The sequence below is a fragment of the Phocoena sinus genome, chromosome 19 (assembly GCF_008692025.1).
Source record: "Phocoena sinus isolate mPhoSin1 chromosome 19, mPhoSin1.pri, whole genome shotgun sequence".
In the NCBI taxonomy this organism is placed as follows: Eukaryota; Metazoa; Chordata; class Mammalia; order Artiodactyla; family Phocoenidae; genus Phocoena; species Phocoena sinus.
The window spans coordinates 13,084,669-13,111,662 of record NC_045781.1 but is presented as its reverse complement, the minus strand read 5'-3'; the positions used below and the strand labels follow the sequence as shown (position 1 = coordinate 13,111,662).

At 59.3% G+C, this 26,994-nt stretch overlaps 2 protein-coding genes across 15 annotated transcripts in view; one reads left to right on the top strand and one right to left on the bottom strand.

The window, feature by feature from the left end:
* ACTN4 (actinin alpha 4) overlaps positions 1-14,966 on the top strand; it is a 72,580-nt gene extending 57,614 nt beyond the window's left edge. For 7 of the 14 annotated variants that reach the window (XM_032614368.1, XM_032614366.1, XM_032614373.1 and 4 more), the window contains 12 exons: positions 1,281-1,511; positions 2,123-2,270; positions 5,717-5,867; positions 8,399-8,507; positions 8,672-8,812; positions 8,903-9,085; positions 9,180-9,314; positions 10,386-10,565; positions 11,268-11,414; positions 12,233-12,313; positions 13,295-13,453; positions 13,586-14,966. In XM_032614368.1, the coding sequence (XP_032470259.1) occupies positions 1,281-1,511; positions 2,123-2,270; positions 5,717-5,867; positions 8,399-8,507; positions 8,672-8,812; positions 8,903-9,085; positions 9,180-9,314; positions 10,386-10,565; positions 11,268-11,414; positions 12,233-12,313; positions 13,295-13,453; positions 13,586-13,744 (1,824 nt within the window). In that variant the 3' untranslated portion in view covers positions 13,745-14,966. Of the gene's footprint in view, positions 1-1,280; positions 1,512-2,122; positions 2,271-5,716; positions 5,868-8,398; positions 8,508-8,671; positions 8,813-8,902; positions 9,086-9,179; positions 9,315-10,385; positions 10,566-11,267; positions 11,415-12,232; positions 12,688-13,294; positions 13,454-13,585 lie in introns of all 14 variants that reach the window. The other 7 variants (XR_004347077.1, XR_004347078.1, XM_032614369.1 and 4 more) reach the window with 5 other exon arrangements.
* Positions 14,967-15,252: 286 nt separating this feature from the next.
* CAPN12 (calpain 12) lies at positions 15,253-26,264 on the bottom strand. The gene is given in 22 exon segments (XM_032614380.1): positions 15,253-15,559; positions 15,652-15,790; positions 18,401-18,475; positions 19,023-19,085; positions 19,175-19,245; positions 19,619-19,676; positions 20,202-20,261; positions 20,355-20,397; positions 20,555-20,626; positions 20,662-20,789; positions 20,986-20,997; positions 21,453-21,567; positions 21,569-21,671; positions 21,754-21,917; positions 22,541-22,615; positions 22,686-22,771; positions 22,844-22,918; positions 24,020-24,188; positions 25,066-25,220; positions 25,357-25,475; positions 25,659-25,728; positions 26,028-26,264. Coding segments are annotated over 22 exon segments (2,334 nt in total). The 3' UTR covers positions 15,253-15,314.
* Positions 26,265-26,994: the final 730 nt, after the last annotated feature.

The window sequence follows — 26,994 nt, the reverse complement described above, 5'->3', positions numbered from 1 at the left end:
CAGGACAGCAGTTTGTCATGGCAGGCCCCCGTGCAAGCACTTCACGAACAGGATCTACCATCTCCACAACAGCCCTGTTAGGAGGGAACTCCTATTACCCCCTTTTCCAAGTGAGGAAACAGGCCCAGAGAGGGTCAGGCACAAACCCACCACCATGCGGCTTGGTGGGACGGAGGTTCAAACCCAGGCAGCCCTGCTCCAGAACCTGAACCCGGACCGTCAGTTGGGAATGTGGGTGTTTAGTACGTCTCTCCTAGATTCTCCCCTTTATTTTTAAAATTTCCACATTAAAAAAAATAAAAACATCTACGCTCCCCAAGAGGAGTAGTTTGACTGCTCTTCTAGACCAGTGGTTCCCAGACTTCGAGATTGCACAGACCAGGAAAATTTGGGAAAGTATTTGCCAGCCAACCTAGAGTGGTGAACTTTTTATTTTGCCAAGTTAAGGATATTTTTAAAAGAAAAAGCTACCGTTTGTTACCACCATCGTGTCTAACACCTAGGAAAGGCTAAAAGGTTATATCTTAGCATCCCAGCCCTTCCCAAGAGAGGGCAGTTAGCATCACGCACCAAGATGTCAACACACACGGAGACCTTTGTCCTTGGTTTTCTCATCCTGCCAGAGGTTGGCATTTGGGAACCACTTCCCCGGGCCTATCTATGCTGGACAATACTCGATTTTCCTCTCCTAGGATTGTTCTAGAATGTCCGGTTTGTTTGCTTGTTTGTACCCTGGTCTCACTCCATCAGACATGAGTGGCTCCTGCAGGTCACTTTCTTTTTCAGTTGTACTTTATAATTTTCTGTGTCCCAGTCCCCGCGCATGGCACTGACCACCCGAGAGTGAGCTAGGCGTGCAGTCAGCCCTGCCCTTGAGGCGGCACAGTCAGTGACCAGGACACAGTGAGGCTCTCAGTGTGAAGCTCGGTGCAGATGGTGACAGCGGGCTCATGGGGGTGCAATGGGGGCGGCCATCCAGGAGGGGCGTCTGAATTGAGGCTGCCCCGCTTAGATGAGGGAAGGAAGGCCAAGAGCAAAGGCAGGAGCAGGAAGTAGCCAGAGAACAGCCCCGTGGTTCAGAGGGGGCACGTGTTCCCAGAATTCCTGGTCATGGGATTCCCATCGGGAATCATGGAAAAGTTGAGCTGGGGAGCAGGGGTGATTCCCCGAGATGGGACCCTCGGAGATCCAGGTCCCCTGTGCCCATGAGCGGGGGGCGGCCCTATCTGTGCTCAGAGGGTCCCCTGCAAAGGCCACCACAGCTTCTTGTGGGCCCACAGCTCCTGGAGTGGATCCGGCGCACCATCCCCTGGCTGGAGGACCGCGTGCCCCAGAAGACCATCCAGGAGATGCAGCAGAAGCTGGAGGACTTCCGCGACTACCGGCGCGTCCATAAGCCACCCAAGGTGCAGGAGAAGTGCCAGCTGGAGATCAACTTCAACACGCTGCAGACCAAGCTGCGCCTCAGCAACCGGCCCGCCTTCATGCCCTCCGAGGGCAGGATGGTCTCGGTGAGAGCCGGGGGGCTGAGGGCGGGCCAGGGCCCAGGAGGTGTGTGGCGCTGCAGGTTCCCTGTGAGGGAGCAGCTGAGGGACAGCTGCTCACCACTCACAGGCTTATTTCCCCAGCATGGTCTTTCTTAACTCAAATGCACAGCTTTCGGAGTGCAGAGTGCGGTGGGGCATGCACTTGACACTTCACTGTGTTCCTTCTCCCCCCATCACTCCCCAGACTTTGGCACCCATCCCCAAACCACACCATAGTTTGTGTGGAATTGTTTGAATTTGGACCCTCATTTGGCTGTGACTCCAGGACCTCCAGTGCTTGAGGCCCCTTCTCAGGGGAGGGACAGTATTCACTGGACAGTCACCTTCTGACTCCCAGTGCCCCGTATGGCATTCGTTCATTTTCACTCATTCATTTACTCCAAAAGTATTGACTGCACCTGCCGTGTGCTGGGCCCTGTCCAGGTACGCAGATACAGCAAAGCCGGGGAGAGATGGGACCCCGGACCATTTCTGCTGCCTTCCCGTCATCGTCAGGGAGGCGACCTTCAGGGAGGCATTGCTCTGCTGCGTGCCCCAGCTCCCCGTGGTAGCCCTGCCCTCTCCTGCCCCCACAGGACATCAACAACGGCTGGCAGCACCTGGAGCAGGCCGAGAAGGGCTACGAGGAGTGGCTGCTGAACGAGATCCGCAGGTTGGAGCGGCTCGACCACCTGGCAGAGAAGTTCCGGCAGAAGGCCTCCATCCACGAGGCCTGGACGGACGGTATGACCCTCCCAGCTCCCTCCCTCCTTTCTTGTCTCTCAGAGACACACACGTGTACGCACACACAGACACACACACACACAGCATAGCGTCTGTCAGGCCCCCTCTTCTGCTGCCTGGGAACATGCATGTCACAAATGCCGCTTTGGGTTCATCCAGCCCCAGGCAGCAAGGAACAGTTTGGGGCCAGGTCCGCCCAATCTGCCCGGGCCTCAGAGATTACTTACAGGTGGACTTCTTCCTGGGTCACTGGACCCTGTGCCAGCTGCACAGGGAGGTGGCCCCTGTCCCTGCCCCTCGGCCACATCTCCCCTGAGTATGGCGGCCCTCCGGGCCAGGGTGGGCGTGGGGGTATGCTCTCCCCTCCCTGGCAGCCTGGGTTCACACCCTGCCTTCCATGCCCAGCACCCTTTGAGACTGTGGACTTCACACTGAAGAGCCAGTGCTGGATGGTCCGTGGTCCTGAGCACGGTCCTTAGAACGGGCCAGGGAGCCGCCTCCCGGCCCTGCTGCCCGACTTGCACCTGCTGCTCACTGACCACCAGCCACGCACCCTTCGGTGTGGCCCGCCGTGGGAGCTCTTTCTCACCTCTGCCCTGTCCCGGTGCCTCCCCCGAGGGCCCTCTCCCACGAGGGCCGCGGTGATTCCGGTTTCTCGGCAGCTTTGCAGCTGCCTGTTCCCTTGGCTCGGGATATGGAATTCCATCACGTCCCTGGCCCTCGGTCGGGACCCACACCACGGCTGAGATTCTGGATCCCAGGGGCCCAAAAGCTTTCGGGAAACGGCCAGCGCCTGGGAAAGCCGAGCGCCTTCCACTGGGCTCCCACCCTCCCACTTCTGTCTGCCTCCTGCCCTACCTGCCCTGGCCCTCCTGCCACCACTCTGCCCAGCTGGTCTCACACTTCCTTGCATTGGTCAGTGTGGTTTTTCATCCCTCCCACCCTCCCAGGTCCCCATGAGATCCTCACTGAGCCCCTGGGGGCTCCTCTGGCCCCACCCACCCAGCTATTTGGCAGGCAGCCCCAACCCTGGTCAGTCGCTGAGACCCACCCAGAGGCACCCATACGGAGCCTGCCCCGCTCCACCCTTGCCGGCATGTGGACACACAACTCTGCAGGATCCGCAGACCTGGGCCTGTGTCACCTGTGTCCCCAGCCGCAGCCCGGCTAATGCCCTCCTCACGTTAGCTCAGGCCGGCTGCTCTCCAACGGCAGCTTCCAGATGCAGAGCAATACCCTGATCCCTCCTCTGCCAGGGAAGGAATGCAGAGGAGGGGAAGCCAGAAGGCGAGCCGAGGACAAGGTAGCCTGGGCCAGGGAGGCAGGCATCTCCCTCTGCCTCACAGAAATGGCACCTGTGGGCTCTGCCCCCACAAACCTGAGGGAGGGGGTGTTGGCATTTAGTTTATTCGTTTGTTCTTCATTCATTCATTCAACAAACACCTCTTGAGCCTCTTCGCTATGCTCAGCAGTTTCTAGGTAGGTGAGGTCCCTGCCCAGGGAACTGCAGATTTTGACATCTTTCTTGTCAAAGGGCCCTTGGACGTGTAAGTGGATTTTACAACACCCGTGTCCCACGCTTGGACTGAGCTGTCTCCTGTCATTATCCACGTGTTGTAGCTCCATCATCCTTTCTTAGGCTCCGAGTGTCCTCCCTGTGGATTTCCCTTCTGGGAGCCTCTTATCAGCCCTCCAGCCTCTCTTCTGGGGCTCCAAGAGGCCCTGAGAAGATGGTCTCCCGAGGCCAAGGGGTGTGGGTGTGACGGCCCACCAGAGCTCCTTCCCTGGGAACCACTTTGGCCGGCCTTCACCCGAAGACATTTAGGAGAAGTGGCCCAGTCTTTAGCCAGGACCCAACTCCACACGCCCCTGCCCCACCCCTACCTCCCCACAGGCACTTTGGCATCTGGCCCTGCCCCTTGCATTAGCCCGGAGTCCCCAGGCAGGCCTGTCCACTCTCATTCCCAAGGCCTGAAGCCTCTGTCCTCTGAACCACCCAATTATGCAGAACAGGAGGACAGACCAGCCTCCCGACCCCTCTATACCCCTGGAAGCCGGGTGTGGCAGCCTCCTCACCTGTGGGGGGTTGGGGGCAGAGGGCGGGTTGAGCCCCCATCGCTCTGTGTCCCCTCCCCATCCCTACAGCCTGCAGGAGTGAGCACCCATGTGGATGCTTCTCACAGGGTCTTAGATTGTCTGGGGGAAAAGCAAAAATGAGCCCCCATCCGCCCCTCAGCCTGGCTGCCCCTTGGCCTGGATCCCAGGCAGCCGTGACCGTGGCCCCCTCCTCCCGATTCTTCCCAGCACACCCCTGGCAGCTCCCTTGCTGAAACTCTGCTGAGGCAGAAAAGTGGTAACCTACTATTTCTAGTTCCCACCCTTGGGAGAAAGCAATTTGGAGAAGGGAATTGCAAGCTTGCCTTTGTGGTTGAGCCTGCTGCCCCGGGGCTGGAGTGGCAGGGCCAGTACACTCAGTCTCCCAGGCTGCCACCTCCTGTCCGCCAGTGCCGGGCCCTGTCCACGGGGTGGCTGAGATGCAGATGGGACTGGCTGGTGCCCGGCCTTCTCAACATCCCCTCATTGAGGTTTTAACCTTGGGCTGGCACTGGCCGCATTTACAGAGGAAGAACAGGTGGGGAGAAGCTGTCTGCCATCCCCTGCTCTAGGCAGGCGGCTGTTGGTTGGATTTCCTGGTGCCAGCTGAGGGGTCTCTGAGCTGCCGCTCCGGGGTAGCCGGTGGTAGCTTTAGGGGTTGGGGGTCCCAGCCACCTTTCCCGGCCAGCGTTTCCCCCTTGGTTCTTAGCAGTATCTTACTGTGCTTGCAGGGCTCACTTGAGCTTCTGTCCTGGGGTGTATAATTAGCCAGGCTCCAGAACTAATAGCAGTGTTCCTCCCTTCCTTCAAAGGGCCCGACAGTGGGCCCTGCCTCGCCGCACATGGAAAGCCCCTAGGATAGTGTGGAGCAATAGACGTGTGATAGGACTCCCACCCCAGGGGGCCTGGCGCCCAAGTGCCAGGGGTCAGGCTCCTGGAAGAGTCCTGACTCAGACTTCCCCTTCCCCCCACTGCTGAGGCACGGCTGCAACGCCAGCTGCTTCTCCAGATCACAGTGGTCCGCAGGTAGGTGTCCACATTTCCAGCCCTGGTAGCACAATCCGAATTCTTAACGTCTCCCAATAAAGGATACTAAGTTTAGAACCCACAGCTTGATCTGGGATATGTCCCAGGCCCACCAGCCCCACAGTGTCTCCCAGCTCCATCCAGGATCTAGTTGGGCATAGAGATTCCTGCAAAGGGCAAGGAAAAAGGCTCTGGACGTTTCTAGCTTTCGTGGCACCATCCTCGGCAAGGCAGGGCGTGGGGTCCACACCCCGTCTCCCTCCCTCTGGCTGGACATCCCTCTGGCGCTGTTGACGAAGCACCCCCTGCCCTCCGCCCCACCTCAGGGAAGGAGGTGATGTTGAAGCACCGGGACTACGAGACGGCCACCCTGTCGGACATCAAAGCCCTCATCCGCAAGCACGAGGCCTTCGAGAGCGACCTGGCCGCACACCAGGACCGCGTGGAGCAGATCGCCGCTATTGCCCAGGAGCTCAAGTACGTGTGGGCCCGTGGTTCCCTGTCACCTGCTTCCCCTCCAGCACCCAGTCCAGAGCAGCAGTGGGGCAGTGGTGGAATGGGGTCCCCCAGCCCTTGTCACCCTCACACCCTCCTTTCAGATGCCGGGGAAGAGCCTTACAGGATGCTGCCTTTACCCCAGATGAGAAACAGTGGGATCTAGGTTCTCCAGCAGAAGGGGGGTCTCTGACCCCTTGTCCTGATTCCTCAGGCTGTTGGGGTCCCTGGGGCTCCCCCTCCTCTGCCTGCCACACCAAGGAGACCCCCTGGCCCCCTGATGTGGGGGGCGGCCTAGCCCACACTGCTCCCACCCCCTGCTCCCTGAGGGAATCTGGCTGCACAGAGAGCCCATTGTTTTGGCCGGCCCCTTCCCTCTCCTGCTCAGAATACACTTATTGTAAGAGCTTCCAGGCAGTCGGTTCTCTGCCCTCCCTTCCCCACCCCAGTCAGATAAACTTGTGCACACAATTAGTACACTGAACCTCCAGAGCCAGTGAAAGGGGGCCTTATTCCGCCAGCGCAGCGGCCAGCAGCAAGCAGGGCCCAGGGAGTGGGAGGCCCAGGCCATTACTTCATGGAAAATCCACAGGCCCTGGAGGGCGGCAGGGCTCCCAAAATAGCCGTCTGCTCAAAAATAGGATCCTTGGCTGGAACTGCCGTTTCCACAGACACCCCCTACCCTGTCACAGTCATCCCCAAAGTTCTCCTTGTTCCTGCAAGGCTGGGGCCTAGCGCTGATGCCCGGTGGAGGCCACACCGGGCAGGGCTGGCTTCCTTCCTGACTAACGCCCGCCACACTGCCCAGCTGCTCTGGGGGCTCCCCATTTGCTCACCCAGAGGCAGAAGTACCACTGGGTCTTCACAGTACCGGGGACACGGTGTCCCCATTGAGCACTGTTGGGGGTACCCCTTGAAGTCCTGCAGCTCCCCTAAGATCGAACCCCTGTACCTGGCATGCCCAGGCCGAGAAGAGTGAGGTCACAGACGCAGACGTCCACCACCCTCAGGGGTTGTGGGGTGGGACATAGGCAGGTCCCCCACCCCCACCCCCACCCCCATTGACAGGCGAGCTCCTGGAAGCCAGTGAGAAACAGACTTGGAGGAGATCCTAGGCCAGCCCACTTCTCAGGCACTGGGAACAGCCATGTGAAACCCATTACCCTGAGCCGGGGAACAGGCGGTCCCGAGGCAGCTTTCTGGACAGTAACCCTGGAGGAGAAAGGGAGGGCTGTTTGGGGTGCTGTCTGTTCCCCCGAAGATGAGTCTGAGGGCCCAGGGCCGGCCAGGATGAGCTTGGATAGACAGCCCGGCTGAGCGTAGATTAATGGTAATGACAAAAACTCAGGGCACTTAGTGCTCTACACGTACCAGCTCATTTAATCCCCCAGCAATCCTGTGTCACAGAATGGGAACTGAGGCACAGAGAGGCCAAGGGGCCTGCCCAAGGTCACACAGCTAGGGAGTGAGATAGGACTGGAACCTGGGCCGCCTGGTCCCCGTGTGAAGTACAGCCTTGCTCCTCCTCCAGCCCTTGCCTGCTCCCCCGGCCCCTGTATCCTGCCTGCCCGTCTGGCTCACCAGGCAGGCAACACAATCCCTGTGTCCTGATTCCCATGTCGTGTTCCTCCCCATAGTTGTTCCCCCAGACCTGTACACTGACTCCCTAGGAGCCTTGCTGCTAAAAGTATCCAAGTGTGGACCCCAGGAGGCAGGAATGCTGGGGCTGAAGAGGGAATAAGGGGCAGGGGGCTGGGAACTATGGCATCAGCTTCGTGTTTCCAGCCTCAGTCACTGCAATAATAATACCCATTCCCCAATCAGCTCACTTTTTTCCTTGAATATATCGTTAGTTGTGTATGGTGAGATTGTAGGCTAGTTGTACATTTCCCCTTAATACCCATTAAAGTAAATACACAACCTTTAATGAGTAACTGTTGCTCCTTTTACCTACTGGGTGCAAAGGACTGCTCTCGGCAGTTCACACGAGCTGAGTAACTTGGTCTCCATGATAACCCCACCCCCATTTCAGAGAGGAGAGAACCCGCGGAATCCAGAGGGAGTTCATTTGCCCAGGGTCACACAAGTTCAAAATCGGAGAGCTGGAATTCACACCTAGGGAACTTGGCTCCAGAGCCTTATTCTCTAACCAGTGTGTTCTGCTAGACTTTCTTTAAATGGAGAATTATCCAGGGCACTTCCCTGGTGGTCCAGTAGTTAGGACTCTGTGCTTCCACTGCTGGGGGTCTGGGTTCGACCCCTGAGATTTCACCAGCCTGCAGGGATGGTCGAGGGCCACACTCTGGGAGCCCTGCGTCAGCTTCCAGTGACAGCAAGCTCTGTTATCCTCTCCCCGCAATTCCTCCTGCCCCAGGTCAGAGGGGTGATTGATGACTGATGTGCTTAAGTGTCAATATCCCCTGGTACCATGGCCTGGGACACCTGGGGGCGGGTGGGTCCAGCACCCCCTGACTGCCCCTGCTGGATCTCACCACTCTCTGCCCGGCCCACAGCGAGCTGGATTACTACGACTCCCACAACGTCAACACCCGCTGCCAGAAGATCTGCGACCAGTGGGATGCCCTTGGCTCTCTGACCCACAGTCGCAGGGAAGCCCTGGAGGTGAGGAGGGAGCAACGCCCCCCACTGAGGTCTGTGCCTCGTTGCCCTCAGAGCAGGGGTCTTCCCCTGACCCCTTGGTGCCCCCGGACCCCTCTCCACCATACACACCTCCTGCTAGCCTACTGACCTCCCTCCTCTGTCTCCGTCCTCCCAACACGCACCAGAAAACGGAGAAGCAGCTGGAGACCATTGACCAGCTGCACCTGGAGTACGCCAAGCGGGCAGCCCCCTTCAACAACTGGATGGAGAGCGCCATGGAGGACCTCCAGGACATGTTCATCGTCCACACCATCGAGGAAATCGAGGTCCGCCCCTTCCCCTCCCGCCCTTCTCGTGGCTCGTGGGGCCTCCACGGGGTGGGGCCATGCCCTCATCCCTTGTCTTCCTGCCCCCAGGGCCTGATCTCAGCCCACGACCAGTTCAAGTCGACACTGCCGGACGCCGACAGGGAACGGGAGGCCATCCTGGCCATCCACAAGGAGGCCCAGAGGATCGCCGAGAGCAACCACATCAAGCTGTCAGGCAGCAACCCCTACACCAGCGTCACCCCCCAGATCATCAACTCCAAGTGGGAGAAGGTGGGCGGCACCCACCCACCGGCAGGGCCGGGGCAGGACCAGCCAGGCGAGGCGGCCGCCCCCTGACTGCTCCTGCCCGCGTCCCCTTCCCCAGGTGCAGCAGCTGGTGCCCAAGCGGGACCACGCCCTCCTGGAGGAGCAGCGCAAGCAGCAGTCCAACGAGCACCTCCGCCGCCAGTTCGCCAGCCAGGCCAACATCGTGGGGCCCTGGATCCAGACTAAGATGGAGGTGAGGGCGAGTCGCCCAGCCCTGCTGGGCCCAGGAGAGTCTCAGGGCAGAGTTGAGGAAGAGCCCCCACTGAACGGGAGGCTGCTTGCCCCGGGTGGGGGGGCCCCAGTGCTCCATGGGGCCGGTGGACTTGGGGGCCTGGTGGATCTGGGACCCAGCTCTCGTGGCCTCATGGGATTAGGAACGTCAATAACGTATTCATGGAAATGGCAGCACCATCCAGAGAGAAGCCGTGCTGAGGGGTCAGGTAGAGATGGGTTCGAGTCTCGACTCTCCCCTCGACTTCCGATCGGGAGTCAGGCACAATTTAACCTCTGTGGCTCAGTTTTCTCACCCCTAAAAGGATGAGGAAGACCATTACTTCATTCCCTCAACAGACACTTTTGGGCACCGCCCTATGCCAGCCGCATCACAAGCACTGTGGTGTAGCTGTGACCAAGGTGGTCCGAGCTCAGACCCTCACCGCGCCCCGACTCTGCCCTCGTGACCCAGCCACGGGAAGGCTTGTAACCATGCCGACTGCGACTCAGGCCACCACTTACGAGTGCTCACTGTGCACTAGGCACCCCACTGACCGAAGTGGCCTCCCTGAAACTCACGACGGCCCGAGAGAGGATCGGGCAGGTCGGCCGCGGGGCTCAGTGCCCCCTGCACGGCTTGGTCACCCTGGGAAGCGAGGCGTGGGGAGCACGGGTTCTGAAGTCGCCAGGCCTGGGTTCCGATCCTGGCTCTGCCTCTTAATGTCATAAGTTGCCCTCTTTGGGCCTCAGTTTCCACATCTGTGGAATAGGCCTGTCCCAGTCTTGGGCCTCACAGGGAGTCAAGCGGGGAGCAGCGAGGTTAGCCCTGTGGAGCGTTGGTGCAGAAACCGCATCGTGGCTGCTGTTACGCTGGAGGGTGGGCTGGAGGGGACAGTAAGCAGCAGGCCTTCCCGGAGGGGACCCCTGGGCAGAGGCCCCGGGCTGGAGGCGCCCTGGCATTGGGGCGGCCCGCGACAGACCGCCTCCTGGTGGCTGGTCGTGGTGGAGGGTCTGCCAGTCCCGCCCCCCAGTAGCACCACCCTCTGTGCAGGAGATCGGGCGCATCTCCATCGAGATGAATGGGACTCTGGAGGACCAGCTGAGCCACCTGAAGCAGTACGAGCGCAGCATTGTGGACTACAAGCCGAACCTGGACCTGCTGGAGCAGCAGCACCAGCTCATCCAGGAGGCCCTCATCTTCGACAACAAGCACACCAACTACACCATGGAGGCAAGCCTGCCACGCCCCCGCCCCGCCTGCCCTTCTGCCAGCTACTACTCTCCCATCACCATGACAACACACATCTCAAGACAAGCTCCCTGGAGAGCTGGGAGGGCAGGCAGCACCTGCCCCCCAGTGTGTCCTCAGCCATCTCATCCTCACTTGAGGACGCAGATCCAGCCAGCATGTGCGGGAATCCCGTGCACCGGCTCGCTGCCGCCAGGTTACAGCATCAGGGCTGGTTGCCGTCATATTGGTAGCTTGAAATGGTCCGTGGTGACAGCACTTAGACCATGCAGATCGGAAGATGCCACCAAATAAAAGGGGCGAAGCACTGTTTCCCCAGAAAGCTAGTTAAACATTGCCCAGCGTGTCTCTGCAAAGCTTCCCTGTGGATCCTGGCACAGGTATCAGGACCCGGTTGTCTGCCGCATCCGTCACTGGGACATACACCGGTGTGACGTGAACCCCGCTGGTTGGCAGAGGCAATAGGCGGGCACCTTGCCTGTGTCCCTGTGTACATGAGCCACACGGCAGAGTGTGGGGCTGGGTTGGCATTTGGGGGAAAGTTAGGGTGAGTCTGACTCCAGGCCACACACACCCCCGCACAAGGAGAAGCCAGTTCCGAGCCCCCCTCAGCTACAGCTGCGGTGGTCCCAGCATCCCCACCTGCCGGCCTAGCCCACACTCACGCCCTCATTCCTCCCGCAGCACATCCGCGTGGGCTGGGAGCAGCTGCTCACCACCATCGCCCGCACCATCAACGAGGTCGAGAACCAGATCCTCACCCGCGATGCCAAAGGCATCAGCCAAGAACAGATGCAGGAGTTCCGGGCGTCCTTCAATCACTTCGACAAGGTGAGCCGCTCCCTCTGCCCCTTGCTGTCATCCCTCCCCACTGTCACCTCCCACCCTGCCCCCTGCGTCTTTGCATCTGTCCGTTTGTTTACATCGCAGTTGCTGAGTATCAGAGGCCACTCACAGGGGCCGGCAGGGCCCCAGCCACTGAAGGGGCTGCAGAGGTGTATCACCTCGACCCACAGCATGGGCAGCTTCCCTCAGGAAGAGAAAGGGGAGTCCCGAGCCCTGCCCCCGGGGCTGTGCATCCTCGCCAACCTGCTGATGCAGCCCTGAACAGACAGGTCCCAGCACACCAGGGATTTGAGACCTGACCCAGGAATCTGATCCACACATACACACAGTGTCCTTAAAAGTCAGATTTGGTTTGGCAGCCCCTTTAGAGGGGCCCTGAGCACCAGTTTGCCCCGGGCCCTGCCGGGCCTGATGTGTCATCTGCCTGCTTTCTGTGGGTAGCATGTGCTCTGGGCGTTAGGCAGGAGCCCAGCAGGAGGGGGTGCAATCCCCTTTCTCCCACCCCAAATCCTGGAGGTGAGGAGAGCTCCCCCCTTCCCTCCCAGGAGTCCTGGGACTCAAGCCTCAATCCTGCACCTCTCAGCTCCCACCCCTGCTCTGACTGCCCTCCAGGCCACCCACGCCCCTCCAGCTGCCCCGCCCTGGCCATCACCTTGTCCACGTCACCTCTAACTCTGTGTTTCCCTCCCCCGTGTGTCCCCTTCCCCCACCCTCTGCATGTGACCTGGGCCCCTCTCCCTGCCTTGGTGCCGGCCTGGTCTCCACACCGCCCCTTGTGCACACCTGCCTTCGGACGCCGGCAGGACCACGGCGGGGCGCTGGGGCCGGAGGAGTTCAAGGCCTGTCTCATCAGCCTGGGCTACGACGTGGAGAATGACCGGCAGGTACGCGCCCCCTGGGCCCCAGCGGACTGTGGCATTAACTGCTCTTCTCTTTCTCTCTCTCCTTCTCTCTGTCTCCCCTCCCTCTGGCCATCCCACCCCTTGCCATCATGTGTGCCATTTCACGGGCTCTCTTGCCTCCTCCCTGCCCTGTGTCTCTCCGGACACCTTCCCCCTTACCTGGTCTCTCGGGGCCGCCTCTGTCTCCCCCGCTCCCTGCCACTGTCCTGTTTCCCCGCTGTGCACACGGGGCGGCCCCTCTTGCCTACTCTGGGCCCGGTCTCCTCTGCTGTCCCTGCGTCCTCGAGCAGAAGCAGACGGGCAGCATGGACTCCGATGACTTCAGGGCTCTGCTTATCTCCACGGGATACAGCCTGGTATGCTGCCTCTGCCTGCCCTTGCTGCTGTGCCTCTTCTCCTCCCCCTCCTCCGTCCCTCCCCCTCCTCCGTCCCTCCCCCTCCTCCGTCCCTCCTCACCGCCTCCAGAATGTCCGCGTCCTCGGGGACACTCCTCCACCAGAGCAGCATGGCCTGGCCTCCCTCCTCCTCCTCTGCTGCATCTGCTGGTTGGGGTCCCTCCGATGACTCCCTGAGCCTCCCACCTCCTTTCCTGGAAGTCTCCGGAGAGAGGAGGTCAGGCCTCCAGCTCTCTCCCCTTCTCTTTCTCTTTCTTTCTTTCTTTCTTCCTCGCCCTCCGGAGCTAACTTTCGAGCCAGGGCTGAGGAGCAGTAGGCCTGTTAGATCCACTCCCCAACTCCCCACTTCCCAGAAACGCGGGACGGGAGGAGCAGAGGGTGCACGCCCCAGGTCTGGGGCAGGTGGGGCAGTCGGCCGGGGAGCCAAGACCCTTGGAGGCGGGCTGACGACGCCTGTCGTGTGCGCTGGGGTCGGGCCCTGCTCTCCTGACCTGGTTCTAGCCACCGGGCCGGCCCGGCCACCCTGCCCCGCTAAAGGCCGCCCGTCCCCCACCCACCCCCCTCGCAGGGCGATGCCGAGTTCAACCGCATCATGAGCGTGGTTGACCCCAACCACAGCGGCCTCGTGACCTTCCAAGCCTTCATCGACTTCATGTCGAGGGAGACCACCGACACAGACACGGCCGACCAGGTCATCGCCTCCTTCAAGGTCCTGGCCGGGGACAAGGTGAGCAGGACACCTGGGAGGCACCCAGCGGCCGGCGGGGAGGGGCCCTTGCGGCCAGGGCTGGGCATGAGGGGCCCGGTGGGCCAGCGTCCGTGTCGGGGGTGACCCAGATTCCCGCCCTGCCGCCCCCAGAACTTCATCACAGCCGAGGAGCTGCGGAGAGAGCTGCCCCCTGACCAGGCCGAGTACTGCATCGCCCGCATGGCCCCATACCAGGGCCCTGATGCCGTGCCCGGGGCCCTCGACTACAAGTCCTTCTCCACAGCCCTGTACGGCGAGAGCGACCTGTGAGGCCCCCACCAGAGAAACCCTGACCAAACACCCCTCCTCACAGCCTCCAGGAGGGGCTGGGGGAGCTTTTCTGCCCCACCCCACCCCCCCGCTGCAAGGGCACCCCCTGGCCCCGCTCCTCTGACTCTGTATCTATGCAAAGCACTCTCTGTCAGTCCTTTCTGGGCGGGAGTGGGGTGGGCAGGGAGGGGCTGGGGCAGGCTCTCTCCTCTCTCTTTGTCAGTGGGCCAGGAGGATCTCCCCCTCCCCCTGGACGGGGGTGAGGGAGGCTTCCGGGGTCAGCGCTTCTGGTCTGGTAAATATATATGATGTGTTGTTTTGTTTTGTTTTTTTAACTCTGTGGAGGGGACAGTGGATCCTCACAGCAAAACAGGCCCCCTCCAAGCCCTAGAAACGCCCACCCCTCACCACCCCCCTGGTCCATTTCTTCTCCCCTGAGGTCCCTTCAAGGCCTCCCACATCCAGGCCAAAGCCCGACGTGCCTTGTCCAGGAACCGCCCGGGCCTGCGATGGGCCCCGTAGAGGGCGCCACAGCTGCCCGGCAGGAAAGAGGACCAGCCTGCTCCCTGCTCCCTGCTCCCCTCCCCTCACTTGGCATCGCCAGGAGATGAGGGGGTTCAGCTCAGTCCCCCCTCTTCTGCACCAGGAGTGGGGTTGGGCAGACCAGCCTCCCACCCTCACCCCCAGCCAGCCCCCACCTTGCTTTGTCTGGACCTGCGTATCTCTCAGATTTTCTAAGGACCCCCTCCACCCGCAAAAAAAAAAAAAGAAAAAAAGAAAAAACACACACACACAAGACACACACAAAAAAAAACACACAAAAATCCACAAAAAAAAAAAACTATGAAAAAAACCTTTCAGAGAATTACTATTTACTTTATTAACTTACGGATTTATTATATAAATATATATTCACCTAGCAGCATACCTTCGCCGCCTCTTGCTCTCATAATGAAGACATAGCTGATTTGCTCCCCTCCCCCAGCCCCTTACTGATTTCTCTGATGTCTGCCGTCGGTGTGGGTCTCTGGGGACCCCCCCCCCCCGAGGCGGAGGGTGGGCTGCTGGCCTAGCTGCCTGTTAGTGGATGGTTTCACTCCACCACCTCCCCCCCCCCTTTTTTTTTGAGTTTATTCCGATTGATTATTTTTTTTTCTCGGTTTCTGGATAAACCACCCTTCTGGGGACAGGATAATAAAACATGTAATATTTTTAAGAAGGATTCCTACAGTGTCCTCTGTTTTTCTATCTGTTCTCCACCTCTTAGGAGAGCACCTCTTGCCAGAGTGAGGTGGGGCGTGGGAGTGCCCCGATCCCTGTTCCCATGAGTGAGTGTGTGAAAGTAGGAATGCTGTTGGGGACCCATTCCAGGCCACGCCCTGTTGTAAGCGTGTAACGTGGGCTAACTTGTGCAGCCTGCATGAGAAAGGTGCTGTTACCATGCCCATTTACCAGAGAGGTGCAGTGACTTGCCCAGTGTCACCCAGCTGGTGAGTGGGGGTGGGGGAGGGCGGAAGTCAGCTCCAGGCAGGCTGGCTCCCAAGGCCACGCTATGAATCACTGCTTAACATCAGGGCATCAGCCCCCTTCCTGTAGAGGAAACCCTGGTCTGGGCTGGGAGAAGGGAAAGGCAGGGCTCCCAGGCTGAGGTCCTAGAAGATGGCCACCTCCATCCACCGAGCGAGAGGAAACGGCAGGCATGAGGCAGGGGACTCCTGACACTCCCGTGCCACCCCTCCCTGCAGCCCAGGCTCACCTGTCTGTGGGTCAGGCAGACGACCCCCTCGCCCCCATCCAGGTGCTGGCTGCAGTGGCCTGTCAGGGGCAGGGTGCGCGCCCACCTCCCTGGTCCACCTACCATGGAGACGTCCTCCCTCTGTCCCACCAGTGCCAGGGATGACACTCACGGAAGATGCAGATGAGCTGGGCCACGCAGGACGCCAAGTGCTTGAAGTCCACGCGCAGACGGCTGTCCCGGTAGCGGCTAGTGAGGGCCTGGGTCAGCTGGTTGTTCAGGTGGAAGCCCGGGGGAGGCCGCCTCTGAGCCTGGGCTGCCCCGGGAGCCCCACCTCAGGGTCATACCACCCCTCCGACTTTCCAGGGAAGGCAGACACCAGGGGGGCCTGGTCCCACCTCTCTAGTCCCAGCTCTGCCTCATCCCAGCCGTGAGGCCACGGGCAGCTCCCTTCACTTCTCTGGGCTTCAGTTTCCTTATCTGTCAAATGGGGACTATGATAGCCCTGACCCTATAAGGTCGTGTGAAGATGTTATATGTAGAGAGCTTAGGACAGTGTCTGGCACATCATAACTATTGTAGTATTATTCCTTTAAACTGCCGGATTTCTGCTAATAGACACCAGAGAATATCTCTGTGCAGCAAAGCATTTTTGTCAGCCCCGTATGGAGTCAATTTCTTGATGCTCCAGATCAGGGGCGATTTCTGGAGTTCAGAAATCACCTCCGATGAGGAATCGTCCAACAGAGGCTTTTAAAAGCCAGTCCTTGTGAAAGCCCTTACCTCGGTTACTGGGCCCTAGTGACCATGACCTCCTGGTTACCCCTCCCCAGGGCCCCTGTTGTCCCCAGCCGCCTGGTGGCCTGCACAGGCTGCACCTCATCTCCTGTTCCCCGCCTCCCTCTCCTCTACTTGACCTTGGGCTTTGCCTTGCCTTCTTTGCACTTGATGTTCCCTCTGCCCAGAACACCACGTCCTCTCAGCCCAGAGTGTTCCTACTCTGATACACGCCTCCTTCAGGAAGTCCTCTCAGATACTCAGCCCCCAGCAAGCAGCATCAAGCCCCTCCTCTGGGGTCCCACAGCTCACGTCCCTGCCCTGAGCCCTCTGGGCCTCCACATCCCTGCCCTGAGCCCTCTGGGCTGTCACTGTCTTTGGTGGGTCTGGCTGCGCCTGCACTGGGCAGGGGAGTGAGTGGTGGGTGAGGTCTAGGAAGGGCTTCTGGTCACCACTGAATCCCCAGCATCAGCCGGCACAGGGCCTGGAGCAGAGTGGGGCTCAGGGGGTGTTTGTGGAGCAGAGGATAGGATTGGATCGGAGCAGTTTCTTTCTCCTGTCCGTCCCGCCAGCCCAGGATTGGCTAGGTCTCCGGACCTTGCTCCCAGCTGGCCCGCTCCCTGGTATTCCCTCCACCATACACACCACCTTTCCCTTGCCTGTCAGCTCCAGGCTCACACACAAGTCCCTGACCCTGGACTTGCCTCTCCCTCCTCCCTCTCATACATATTTAAGAATTTTTAAAGAGCTGTTCTCCCAAGGCCTCGTGGGGCTCTCCTGTCTTCCTCCACCAATCTCCTCTCTGACCACCTCCCCCTCCCCACTTGGCTCCAGCCACACTGGCCCCCTGTCATCTCCATCACTGGGCCCCTCATTCACTCCGCTGCCTCCACACCAGCCTCCTCAGGGCCTTTACACTGACTTTCCCCATGTGGACCGCTCTTCCCTGGAGTCCCCAAGGCTCACTCCTTCCGGTCTCTGCTCACATATCACCCAAGTGAGGTCTTCCCTGACCGCCATGTCCCAACCCACACCTCACCCTCTGCGGGTCCCAGCACCATGGCCTGTTTCCTTTTGCCACTGTAGGACTTCTCACCATCTGCGCTAGACGTTTTGCTCGTTCTGTGTCTGTACCATCAGCACGTCAGCCCCTTAGAGCACTCCTCTGCCTAGACCAACACCAGGCTTGCACCAGGCGCTCGGGCATACCGCGGGAACAGTACAGCCTTCCACCTTCCGCCACCCTCTCTCGCCTCTGCTTCTGCCTACCTGGGACCCTTGTTTCTCAGGCTCACATCTCCCAATCTTCTCTCTGACTCCATCTACCCCCTGTCTTGAGTCCCCTTTTCCTGCACCTCCCTGCACCTTTGACTTCCCCCCTCAGGGTCTCCCCCTGCCTCTCAGACTCTGGGTCACATCACCCCCCAGCCCCCCATCTCCCCATGTCTCACCCTTCCCTTTGCTGTGGCAGACGAGCCCTGGGGTGGGGTGGGGGTCTGGGAGCTCTGTGTCTGATCCCAGACCACACCCCGTCCATGCAAGGTGGGGTGGGGGACAGATCACACGCACTTTTCCAACTGTATAGCCCAGGGAAAAAGTTGCTCTCTGCCTCTGTTCATTGGCTAGGATTTTTGTGCTCCCACGCAAATGGAATGGGGCTGTTCTACGTCTCCTGGAAGAACTCAGCCTTTCAGTGGGAGCCTTCCTTCGGGCACTCTGGCATGTTGTCATGCAAGCTGCATTCCCCAGCACTAAACCCTGTGGGCTCCATTCCACAGGCTCCTCCTGGCCACCCTGTGTATTAGCCATTTTACAGAGAGGGAAATGGAGGCTCCAGGCACCCAGGGCCACCCAAGGAGTCCAGGAGTCCAGGACATTCTACCATGAGGTCCTGGGAGCTGGGGCCTCTCAGACACCAGCGCCCACCCCCCCTTCCCCTCCCAGGAGGGCCACACTCCCTCCCTCAGTGCCCTCCTCCCCCCACACAGAGGATTCTCCCCTTTGGGCCTCTCTCAGGGTCACCCATTTCCTGCCAAGAGTGGGCAACTGAGGTGTGGGCTTTGTGGATGGCGGGGGAGGAGTACAGGGGAGGAGGGGGAGCAGATCTGTCCCCAGGATCCCGCAGGACCTCTGTCCATACCCACTGCGTTCAGGGCCAGCCTCAGTTCATAGGAGTTCATGGTTCCAGAGGCGTCCTCATCGAACTTGTCAAATGTGGCCTGGGCAGGGAGGTATTGGTCAGTCCCACCCCCAGGCCCCTAGGTACCCTGAAGGAGGCTGAAAGTGGGTCTTGGAGCCAGAGAGCCTGAGTTCCCACCCACCTCCCTTTCTTCCTGGCTGCCCTGTGCAAGCAGCTTAACCACTTTGGGTGTCTGTTTCCCATTCGGTAAATTGGGAATAACAGTACCAGCAGTAACAAGGGTGTTGTGAGGACAAGGTGATATTCTGACCACAAAGGGCTTAGTGAGGGCTCAGTGAACAGTGGCTTACCACTTGCAGTGTGGGGAGACCTGGGACCATCTCCTCACAAGGATCCAGAGCAGGGGCGGGGCGGGGAATTATCGCCTCCCAGTGATAGACAAGTAGAGGGACAACAAAGGGGTATATGGGGCAGGGATATCCCACCCAGATGCCTCCAGGTTGGCGTGGTGTAGTCAAGTTCCCCTTCTCCCCGGGGGCCCTGCTAACCCACAGAGCACCTATGCCCATGTTAGTAAAGGTGCCTCTCCCTCCAGAAGGAGGTGCCCTGCCCAGCCCCCATCTTACCTGCCACTCCAGCAGGTGGCCCCAGAGCTGCTGGAAGTGGTACAGGTCGAGGCTTCGCCCATGCTGGGGTTGCGGCATCTGGTTAAGGTCCATGTCCCCAGAAGGGAAGAGGAGGCCATCCTCCCTACCCGGGCAATGCCCCCATCATATACCCCAAAACGCTGCAGCAGCTGCTCCCAGGTCCTGAGCCCGATTTCTCTGGGAGTCCGTGCGTGGGCCCTGGCTACAGGAAAAAAAAAAAAAAAAGGTACTTTCTGCGTACTGGCCGTTAGCGTAGGGATTATTGTTATCCTCAACAATCCTTTCTGAAACTGAGGTGCAGAAAGCCACGGGACTGCTGGAAACTAGTAGAGCTGGGATTTGAACCCAGGCACGGGGCTCTGGGTCTGTGCTCAGGACAGTTACACTTCCATAAAGGAAGATGGGCTTATACGTGGCCATGGCCTTGGCCACGGGTCCTATCACAGAACCCACAGGTCCGGCTACAGGGGAGACGCCAGCAGGCTGAGCCCAGGGTTCCCATGGCCTGACTCCCAGAAGCATCGTGGATTAACACACATGGGGGCTCTGGAGTCCACTCTTGGTCCCCAACTCACCAGGCTCCAGGGCAATGCTTAATAAGGTCTGGAGCTGAGGGGCATTGAGTTCTTCCTCCTGGTAAGGAGAGAGCCGGTTTGTGAGCCTGCACTCGGGCAGTCATTCAGCAAACAGCCCTGGGCCGCCCAGACAGTATGCTGGGTGATGCTGGGACACAGCAGGGACTGAGAGGAGCCCAGGCCTGCCCTCTCAGAGCTTCTGGTCCTGGAAGGGAGTGAGACCTGTCCCCAGAGTGGTCAGGGCTGCAATGGGGAAGCATTGGACTGTGGGAGCCCACAGAGGACAAGCAGCTGACCAGCCTGGGGGAGGGTCAGGGCACGTTGGAAAGATAAGGCCTTAGCCTGGCAGGGGTTGTGAAGGGAGAGAAAGCAGTCCAGGGGGAGGGTACAGACTGAGCAAAGGCTCTGAGGCAGGGAAGAGCTGTGAGCATTTTGAGAAAAGAAGCTCATGAGATTTAAGCACAGACAGACTGAGAAATCAAAGCAAAATGAGATGTCTAGGATGAGGGAGAAAGGGAGGGAGGGGTACATGGCGAGGGTAGGGGAGGGAAGGGACCCCCTTAGCCCTGCCCCATCTCCTCACCTCTCCTGCCAGCTCCTGAAACAGCTGCTCCATCTCTAGCTCCAGGGGAATGTAGGGGACCTGTGGGGTAGATGGTGTTTAGTTCTGGCCAAGAGGACCCCAGCCCCCCAGCACACACACACCCTCGCACCCCTTCCCAGAGCAGCGCCTCACCATGAGGGCACGCAGGTCGACGCTGATCACATCATCTATCTCCCTGCAAATTACAGACGGGAGATGGGGGGAAGGGACTGCTCACCCCACGGCTGGGGATATGGGCCGCGCGGGGTCTCAGCTGAGGCTCGGGTGGGGTCTAGGTGGGATCCTGGGGGCGCTGGGCTGACCCAGGCGCGGGGCAGGGGATCCCGGCTCACACTGCGGTGTGGCGGCGCTCGGAGAACACGCGCAGCGTGAAGTCGACCTCGTCGCCGGCGGCACGGGCGGCAGGGGCGGCGCAGGCGGCGCGGGCGGCGTGGGGGCGCTGGGTACCACCAGATAGTGGCCGGGGCGCAGGCTCACGTCGCGGCGGGCACAGAAGGGCGAGCGTTCGGCGCGCAGCAGGCCCCGCAAGAGCGCGCGACTGCTTGGGGAGTCCCACAGTCCCAGCAGCTGGGGGGCAGGGCGGCGTGACCACCGCCGTCCAAGTTCACCCCACCCAGCCTCCGACCCACTGCATCCTCCACACCGCCCTGTCCAAACTCACTGGTCACCCATCACCCCAAGCGCGTCCCAGGCCCCCAGGTTGTCCCAGCTGCTGGGGCTGGCTCAGAGATGGATGGAATCTGGGGTCCTACCTGATACCCACCTCCTCTGGGATCTGTAAAAAGGAAGAGCAAGGGGAGTCAGGGCTAGGAAGAGGCAGCCACCCCTCAGAGTCCCCCCACTCCGGCTCCCTCCACACCCCTCCCTCTCTTTTCTTCCCATCCCACCCCTTCTAAAGCCCTTGCCCCAGCCCCTCCGGACCCCTCCCTCCCATCTGTGCCCTCTGCTCCTTGGTCCCCTCCCAGATCCTCAGCCTTTCCTCCAGCCCTTTCTCTGTCTCCTTTCTGACCCCTCACCCCTCACCCCTCTACCCTTCTGACCCCCAGCCTCTCCCTCTGCGCCCTCCCTAGCCCTTCAGTGTCTCCTTGACCCCCACCTCCGATTTCCTCAGCTGTCTCCTGACTCTGACCCTCGGCCCCCATCCTCTACCCCCTCAGATCCCCCCTTTGGCCTCCTGCACCTCCATGCCTCTGTGTTACCCCCATTGCCTCTTCCAGCCCGGGGTCCCACCTGGAGCACGTGGAAGCCCACGGTCAGGTATGTGAGGCCCTGGGCCCTCAGGCGCCGCCGGTTGCGCTGGTTGGGTGACAGAAGCACAGTGCATTTGGGAGTGCGCCCCCCAGTGGGGGCCCCGCGCCCCTGCTGCCCCCCAGCCCTCCCAGGGCCCCTTGTCCTCCTCGTCAGGCTCCAGCAGCATCAGCAGGAACTAGGGGTGAGCCCAGAAGGTTTCTAGTAAAGGACAAAGAAACAGGGTTACCCAGCCTGCCACGGCCCCCCCTTGCTTGCCTTCAGGGGCCCCTCCAGGCCTCACCGGCACGAGGCTGGCCCCGGCCAGAGTTGAAGCCGCGTACCCAGCGGCCTTGGAAGGTGTGGATGTGCCTGCTGCCTCCAGCCGGGCTGCGGACCAGCACCTCAGGGCTCAGCGAGCAGACCTGGTTGGTGGCGAAGTGGCAGAGGAAGTCCTGCAGCTCCATCCTGGACGGTGGCCGGCAGTCAGACCCTGGCCTGGCCCCCGCCCCAAATAGCTCATGACCCCCCAAGTCACAAAGCCCCTAAATTCCTTAAATGTCGCCAAGTACACTTCAGTCCCCCAAATAATACATGTCTCCAGAAATGACCCTCAAATTAGAGCCCTCCAGCTCCCTCAGATTTCTCCAAGTCCTCAGAAATGCCCTACGAATAGCCAAGATCCACAAACTCCCCCCAGATATGGTCAAATTGCCTTCAACCCCCAAATATCAAGACCCTCAGATTTTCTATTACCAGTAAGTATCCTTCAGCTCCTCAATATTGCCAAATCTCAAGAAATGCCCCAATGTCACCAAGCCTCCCTCAACTGCCCTAAATATTTCCCATCCCCCTTCAACCCTCCAAAGATTACCATGCTTCCAAGTTCACTAATGTCACTGCTAATTCTAATTCGACTCCCCGAAATAGAACCCAACTGCCGGATTACCACAGACACGGACAGTTTCTCCCCGTTAGGACCCACCCGCATGAACTTCTCCCATGTCCCTTCAAGCGGGACTTGCCCCCTCCCTGACCCTGCTGGCCTGGCGCCCCTCCCCGAAGCAGACCGGGGACCCTGCCCCACTCACCAGAACTCACCATCCTCCTTTTTCACCAGCAAGGCATCTCGCCACTCAGCGGGGAGCACGTCCCAGCATGGGCATCTGGGGAGACCGAGGTGTAAGGGGTGGGCAGGTGGGACCGAGCCACCCACCCACCCCAGATCCATCCCACCTATTACTCCAGGCCCCAGGCCACTCCACTCGGCCCTGTGGGCTCCGCAGCTGCAGCAGACACACGTTGGTGAAGCCCCGTGACACCTAAGGGAGACGTGGTCAGTGGGGGCTTAGTGCTTGGACACCCCCTGCCAGCCCACCCTGGGGGTTCCTCACCTTGTGTGTGCCTGTGATTGAATATGCATGTCCCTTCACCAGCCCGTCTTCTGTATGGTACTCGCCCCGATCACTCTGGGAAGAGGACAATGAGCCATAGCAGGGGACAGGGCTCCCCTCTGCATCCCCACCTCCTTTCACCAAAGCAGGAGTCACCCAGAGCACCTAACTGAACGGCACCAGGCTCTGAGAGGGGCTGGGAGTTGGCAAGTGAAGGCAAGAGAAGGAGAGAGAGGCAGATGGAGACAAGAGACCAAAACAGATTTAAAGAGGAGAGACATAGGACTTCCCTGGTGGCGCAGTGGTTAAGAATCCACCTGCCAACGCAGGGGACACAGGTTCAAGCCCTAGGTCTGGGAAGAACCCACATGCTGCGGAGCAACTAAGCCCGTTGCCACAACTACTGAAGCCTGTGCTCCTCAACAAGAGAAGCCACCGCAATGAGAAGCCCGCGCACCACAATGAAGAGCAGCTTCTGCTCACTGCAACTAGAGAAAGCCCGCGTGCAGCAACGAAGACCCAACACAGCCAAAAATAAAAATAAATAAATTTATTTTTTTTAAATTTACTGAAAATAGAAATAAAGAGGAGAGACATAGAGACACGGGGACAAAGAAAGATACAGGACAGAGAGGAAAAGAGGTGGAGAAATGCAAAAGACACTCAGTAACTGAGTAGAGGATTAAATAAATGAATGAACGAATGAGTTAGACTGACTCAGTGAATGAATATGTGATTGGGTCACAGATGGACATATGACCCAAACTGAGCCCGTGGAAAAATCAGTCCTGAGACTTTTGTTGAAATTCTCAGAAAGAGGCACTTTTTTTTTTCACACACACACATCCCCCGGGGGCAGTAGGAGGAACCTGCAGCTGTGGGGCCCACTCTTGCGCCCATGAGAGGAAAGCCTGCCTGTGAGTGAATCTAACACAGAAGCAAGAATAGAAAAACGCATTCACAACAGCCACTAAGCACCTGGATCCAGCTGTGCCTGAAGCTTAATTAGTCGTGAGAGCAAATAAATGTCCTTTTGACTTGCTGGCATTAGATTTGTGAGAGACAATAAGCCAACAGTGAAAGCAGAGGGGAGAAAGACACAGGACACCGCCCCTCTCTAGCTGTGACTGCACTCTGGTCCTGGCGGGGGTCTTCCTGGGAGTCTGACTCTCTCACCAGGGCAGTGGCTCCCACGAGGGACCCCTTGGCCAGGGCATGGCACAGGGTAGAGAAGAGGCCTGGAGTGCCCTGCCTCAGGTAGAGCACCTCGCCCACACTGCCTGTGAAGTCCACGAAAGCCTCATTCATGTGGCCGCCTCACATCACCTCATAGGAGCCGTGGAGCCTGTGGAAGCAGGTCTCGGGTGGGGTGTCTGAGGTATGGGCGAGTATCTTGGGCAACCATGGGAATGTGGGGGGCCTCTGTCTCATGCTGTGAGGTCCCAAGGGCTGTCCCCCAAATTTGCAGACTCTTAAGGAGGGTGCCCTTGGTAAGCCCTGAGAAATTTGGCTGGTGGCTTTGGGGCCACCAGGACTGCGTGATTTGGGGGTCACAGAAGAGCTCTGTCAGAATTCTGGGCATCCTGGGGTCTGTGTCTGACACTTTGAGTCTGTGGGAGATGTCTGCTTTGGGGGGTGATCCCTAGGGGGTTTGTCAGGGATTTCAGAGCTGCAGAATGGGGAAAAGTGAAAAGTTAAGGGTCCCAGGATTACACCCAATACTTTAGAGGTGTCTTGGGTTTCTCAAGGGATCAGGAGAGATTGTCTGAGGTTACAGGTCCCCCAAGGGGATTACTTAAATCTGGTGACACCGGGGCCTGATACGAGATTTCTGTCTCCTTCAGAATTAAGAGTGTTCAGTTGGTATCTAGGAATATTTTGTGTGAAATATCCATGGAGGGGGACTTCCCTGGCGGTCCAGTGGTTAAGCCTCTGGGCCCCCAATGCAGGGGGCACGGGTTCAATCCCTGGTCAGGGAACTAAGATCCTACATGCCACAAGGCATGCCCCACCAAGAAAAAAAAAATCAGGGAGGTGTTTATGATTTGGAGGTCCTCAGGCGATGGTATGACATGAGGGTCCTGTGGGCTGTACCTTGGTTTGAGATCTTTGGTGGGGTGTCTAGAGGATCCCAGAAGTCGGGGGTGCTCCGGGCATCCCCTGTGGCTTGGGGCCTGCTGGCTGGGACTTGGGGCTGCCCCTGGTGGCGTCGGGGTCCTTACTTGGCGTAGGCCTTTTCCAGGAGTGGGTCCCAGAACTCGTTCCTCTGATCCGAGCACACGAACATCAGCTTCCCCTCACGCACAGGCAGCCTGTCGTCCACCACGACGTCCACCCAGCAGGGGAGGGGCCTGGGCTCAGCTTCCCACCTCCAACCCTGCTGGGCCCCAACCTCTGACGCCTGACCCTGCTGTACCAGTCAGGAAATTACAGCCCCATGGGGACAGTGTCAACTATGAAATCCATGTCACCCTGGGGGAAACTGTGGCATGAACAGAGGAACCGAGCTTTACCTGGAAGCGGAAGACGCCTGTGTAGCCATCTTGGAAGCCCTGTCCCGGGGAGACCACCTGGGACAGGAGTCGTGGGTACAGGGTGATGGAGGCAGTGGCTGCAAGAAACCAGCTGTTACCTGGCAGGAAAGGCTGGGATTGGGGGAGGGTGGAAAGAGGGAGACCGAGGCACCAGGAGAGGAGAGCCTGAGAGGGAGAGGGAGGGGCAGGGACAGGGCAGGGGGAGGCTGAGGGCGGAGCTGTCGGGGTCCCCACTGCAACCTGCCAGATCTGGGGGCTCAGCATGGGTTCAGTGGTCTCACCCAGACTCCCCTGACACATGTCTGTTCCACTCATGTCCTCACAGATGAACTGGGGCTTAGCGCAAAACTCCTGGGGGAGATGGGGGAATCCAGACTTCAGCCAGGAAGGGGAGGGAAGAAGCAGCTGGGGGGTCAGATGCCCGGGCTCCCTCCTGCCCTCGCGGCTCTGGAGTAATGAGCGCCTCCAACCCCGTGAGAGGCTTGTAAAACCTGTGGGCAGCCGTTTGGCTTCCCTGGGCCTCCCCTGACCCAGGATTGCTGAACCTGCTCTGAGCTGGTCCCACAGTGACACCTCCTCCCTCAGACCAGGAGCCCAGCCCCCAGCCTCCTTCCTCAGACCCAGGAGCCCAACCCCCATCCACACATTACATGGGGCCTCTTCCATTCCACCCCTTTGGCCTTCTCCAAGTCGGGCCCCAGCTCGTCATAGCGAAGGGCATCAGGGCCAGCAGGGAAATAGGGATCTCGGAACAGGATCCCCTCATCCAGGCAGGCTGCTCGGATTGCTTTGTAGTTCTGGCCCCGAGAGGGCTTTGTGCCCTTTGTTCCAGGCCCTGCCTCCTGGTTCACCAGCTGGATGGTGATTCTCTTGCTGCCACACGTCATCCGGACACTATGGGCTCACAGGCCGGCTCTAGGCCCTTTAACCTCCTGAGTCATGGGGGTGGGGCCTCCCCTCCATCTGAGCCCAGATGGGGGTCTTTAGGCAGAGAGGAACCTTCCCTCGTTAATACTAATTGATGGTTTGGGGTGCCGGGGAGCAAGGATGCCTCTTCAGGGTTTTCCTCCTCAGGGCGTGGGGCCTTCAGTTGTGGCTAGGGTAGCAGCTTAATGGGCTTGGCCAGCAGCAGGAGGGAAGGTGGGCAGAGCTGAAGGAGGACCGGCTGCTGCTGTGGGAGTGCCTAGAAGGAGGTCAGTGTGGGCGGTGCATCTCTGCCAGCTTGTCCCTGCAGGCCTCCCTCTGTGGGGTTGAGAAGGGCAGGGGTGGGGAGAGAGGCATCTTTTTTTAGTGCCTTTGATCTGCTTTTTTATAGCCTGCTTTATCCTGGAGGGAGTTATCTTTACTGCTGTCTCTCTCTCTGTCTCTCCATCTGACAGTTTCTCTCTCTGCCTGCCATTGTTATCTCTCTTCTCTATCTTGACCTCACTGTCTCTGTCCATCTCTCTGGTCTCCTTTTGTCTTTCTCCATTTTTTGTTTATCTGTATCTGTATCTCTCTTTGTATCTCCCGCTGTCTCTCTCTCTCTCTCTGTTTTTTTTTTTGGCCGGGCTGCGTAGCATGTGGGCTCTTAGTTCCCAACCAGGGATCGAACCCACGCTCCCTGCATTGAAAGCA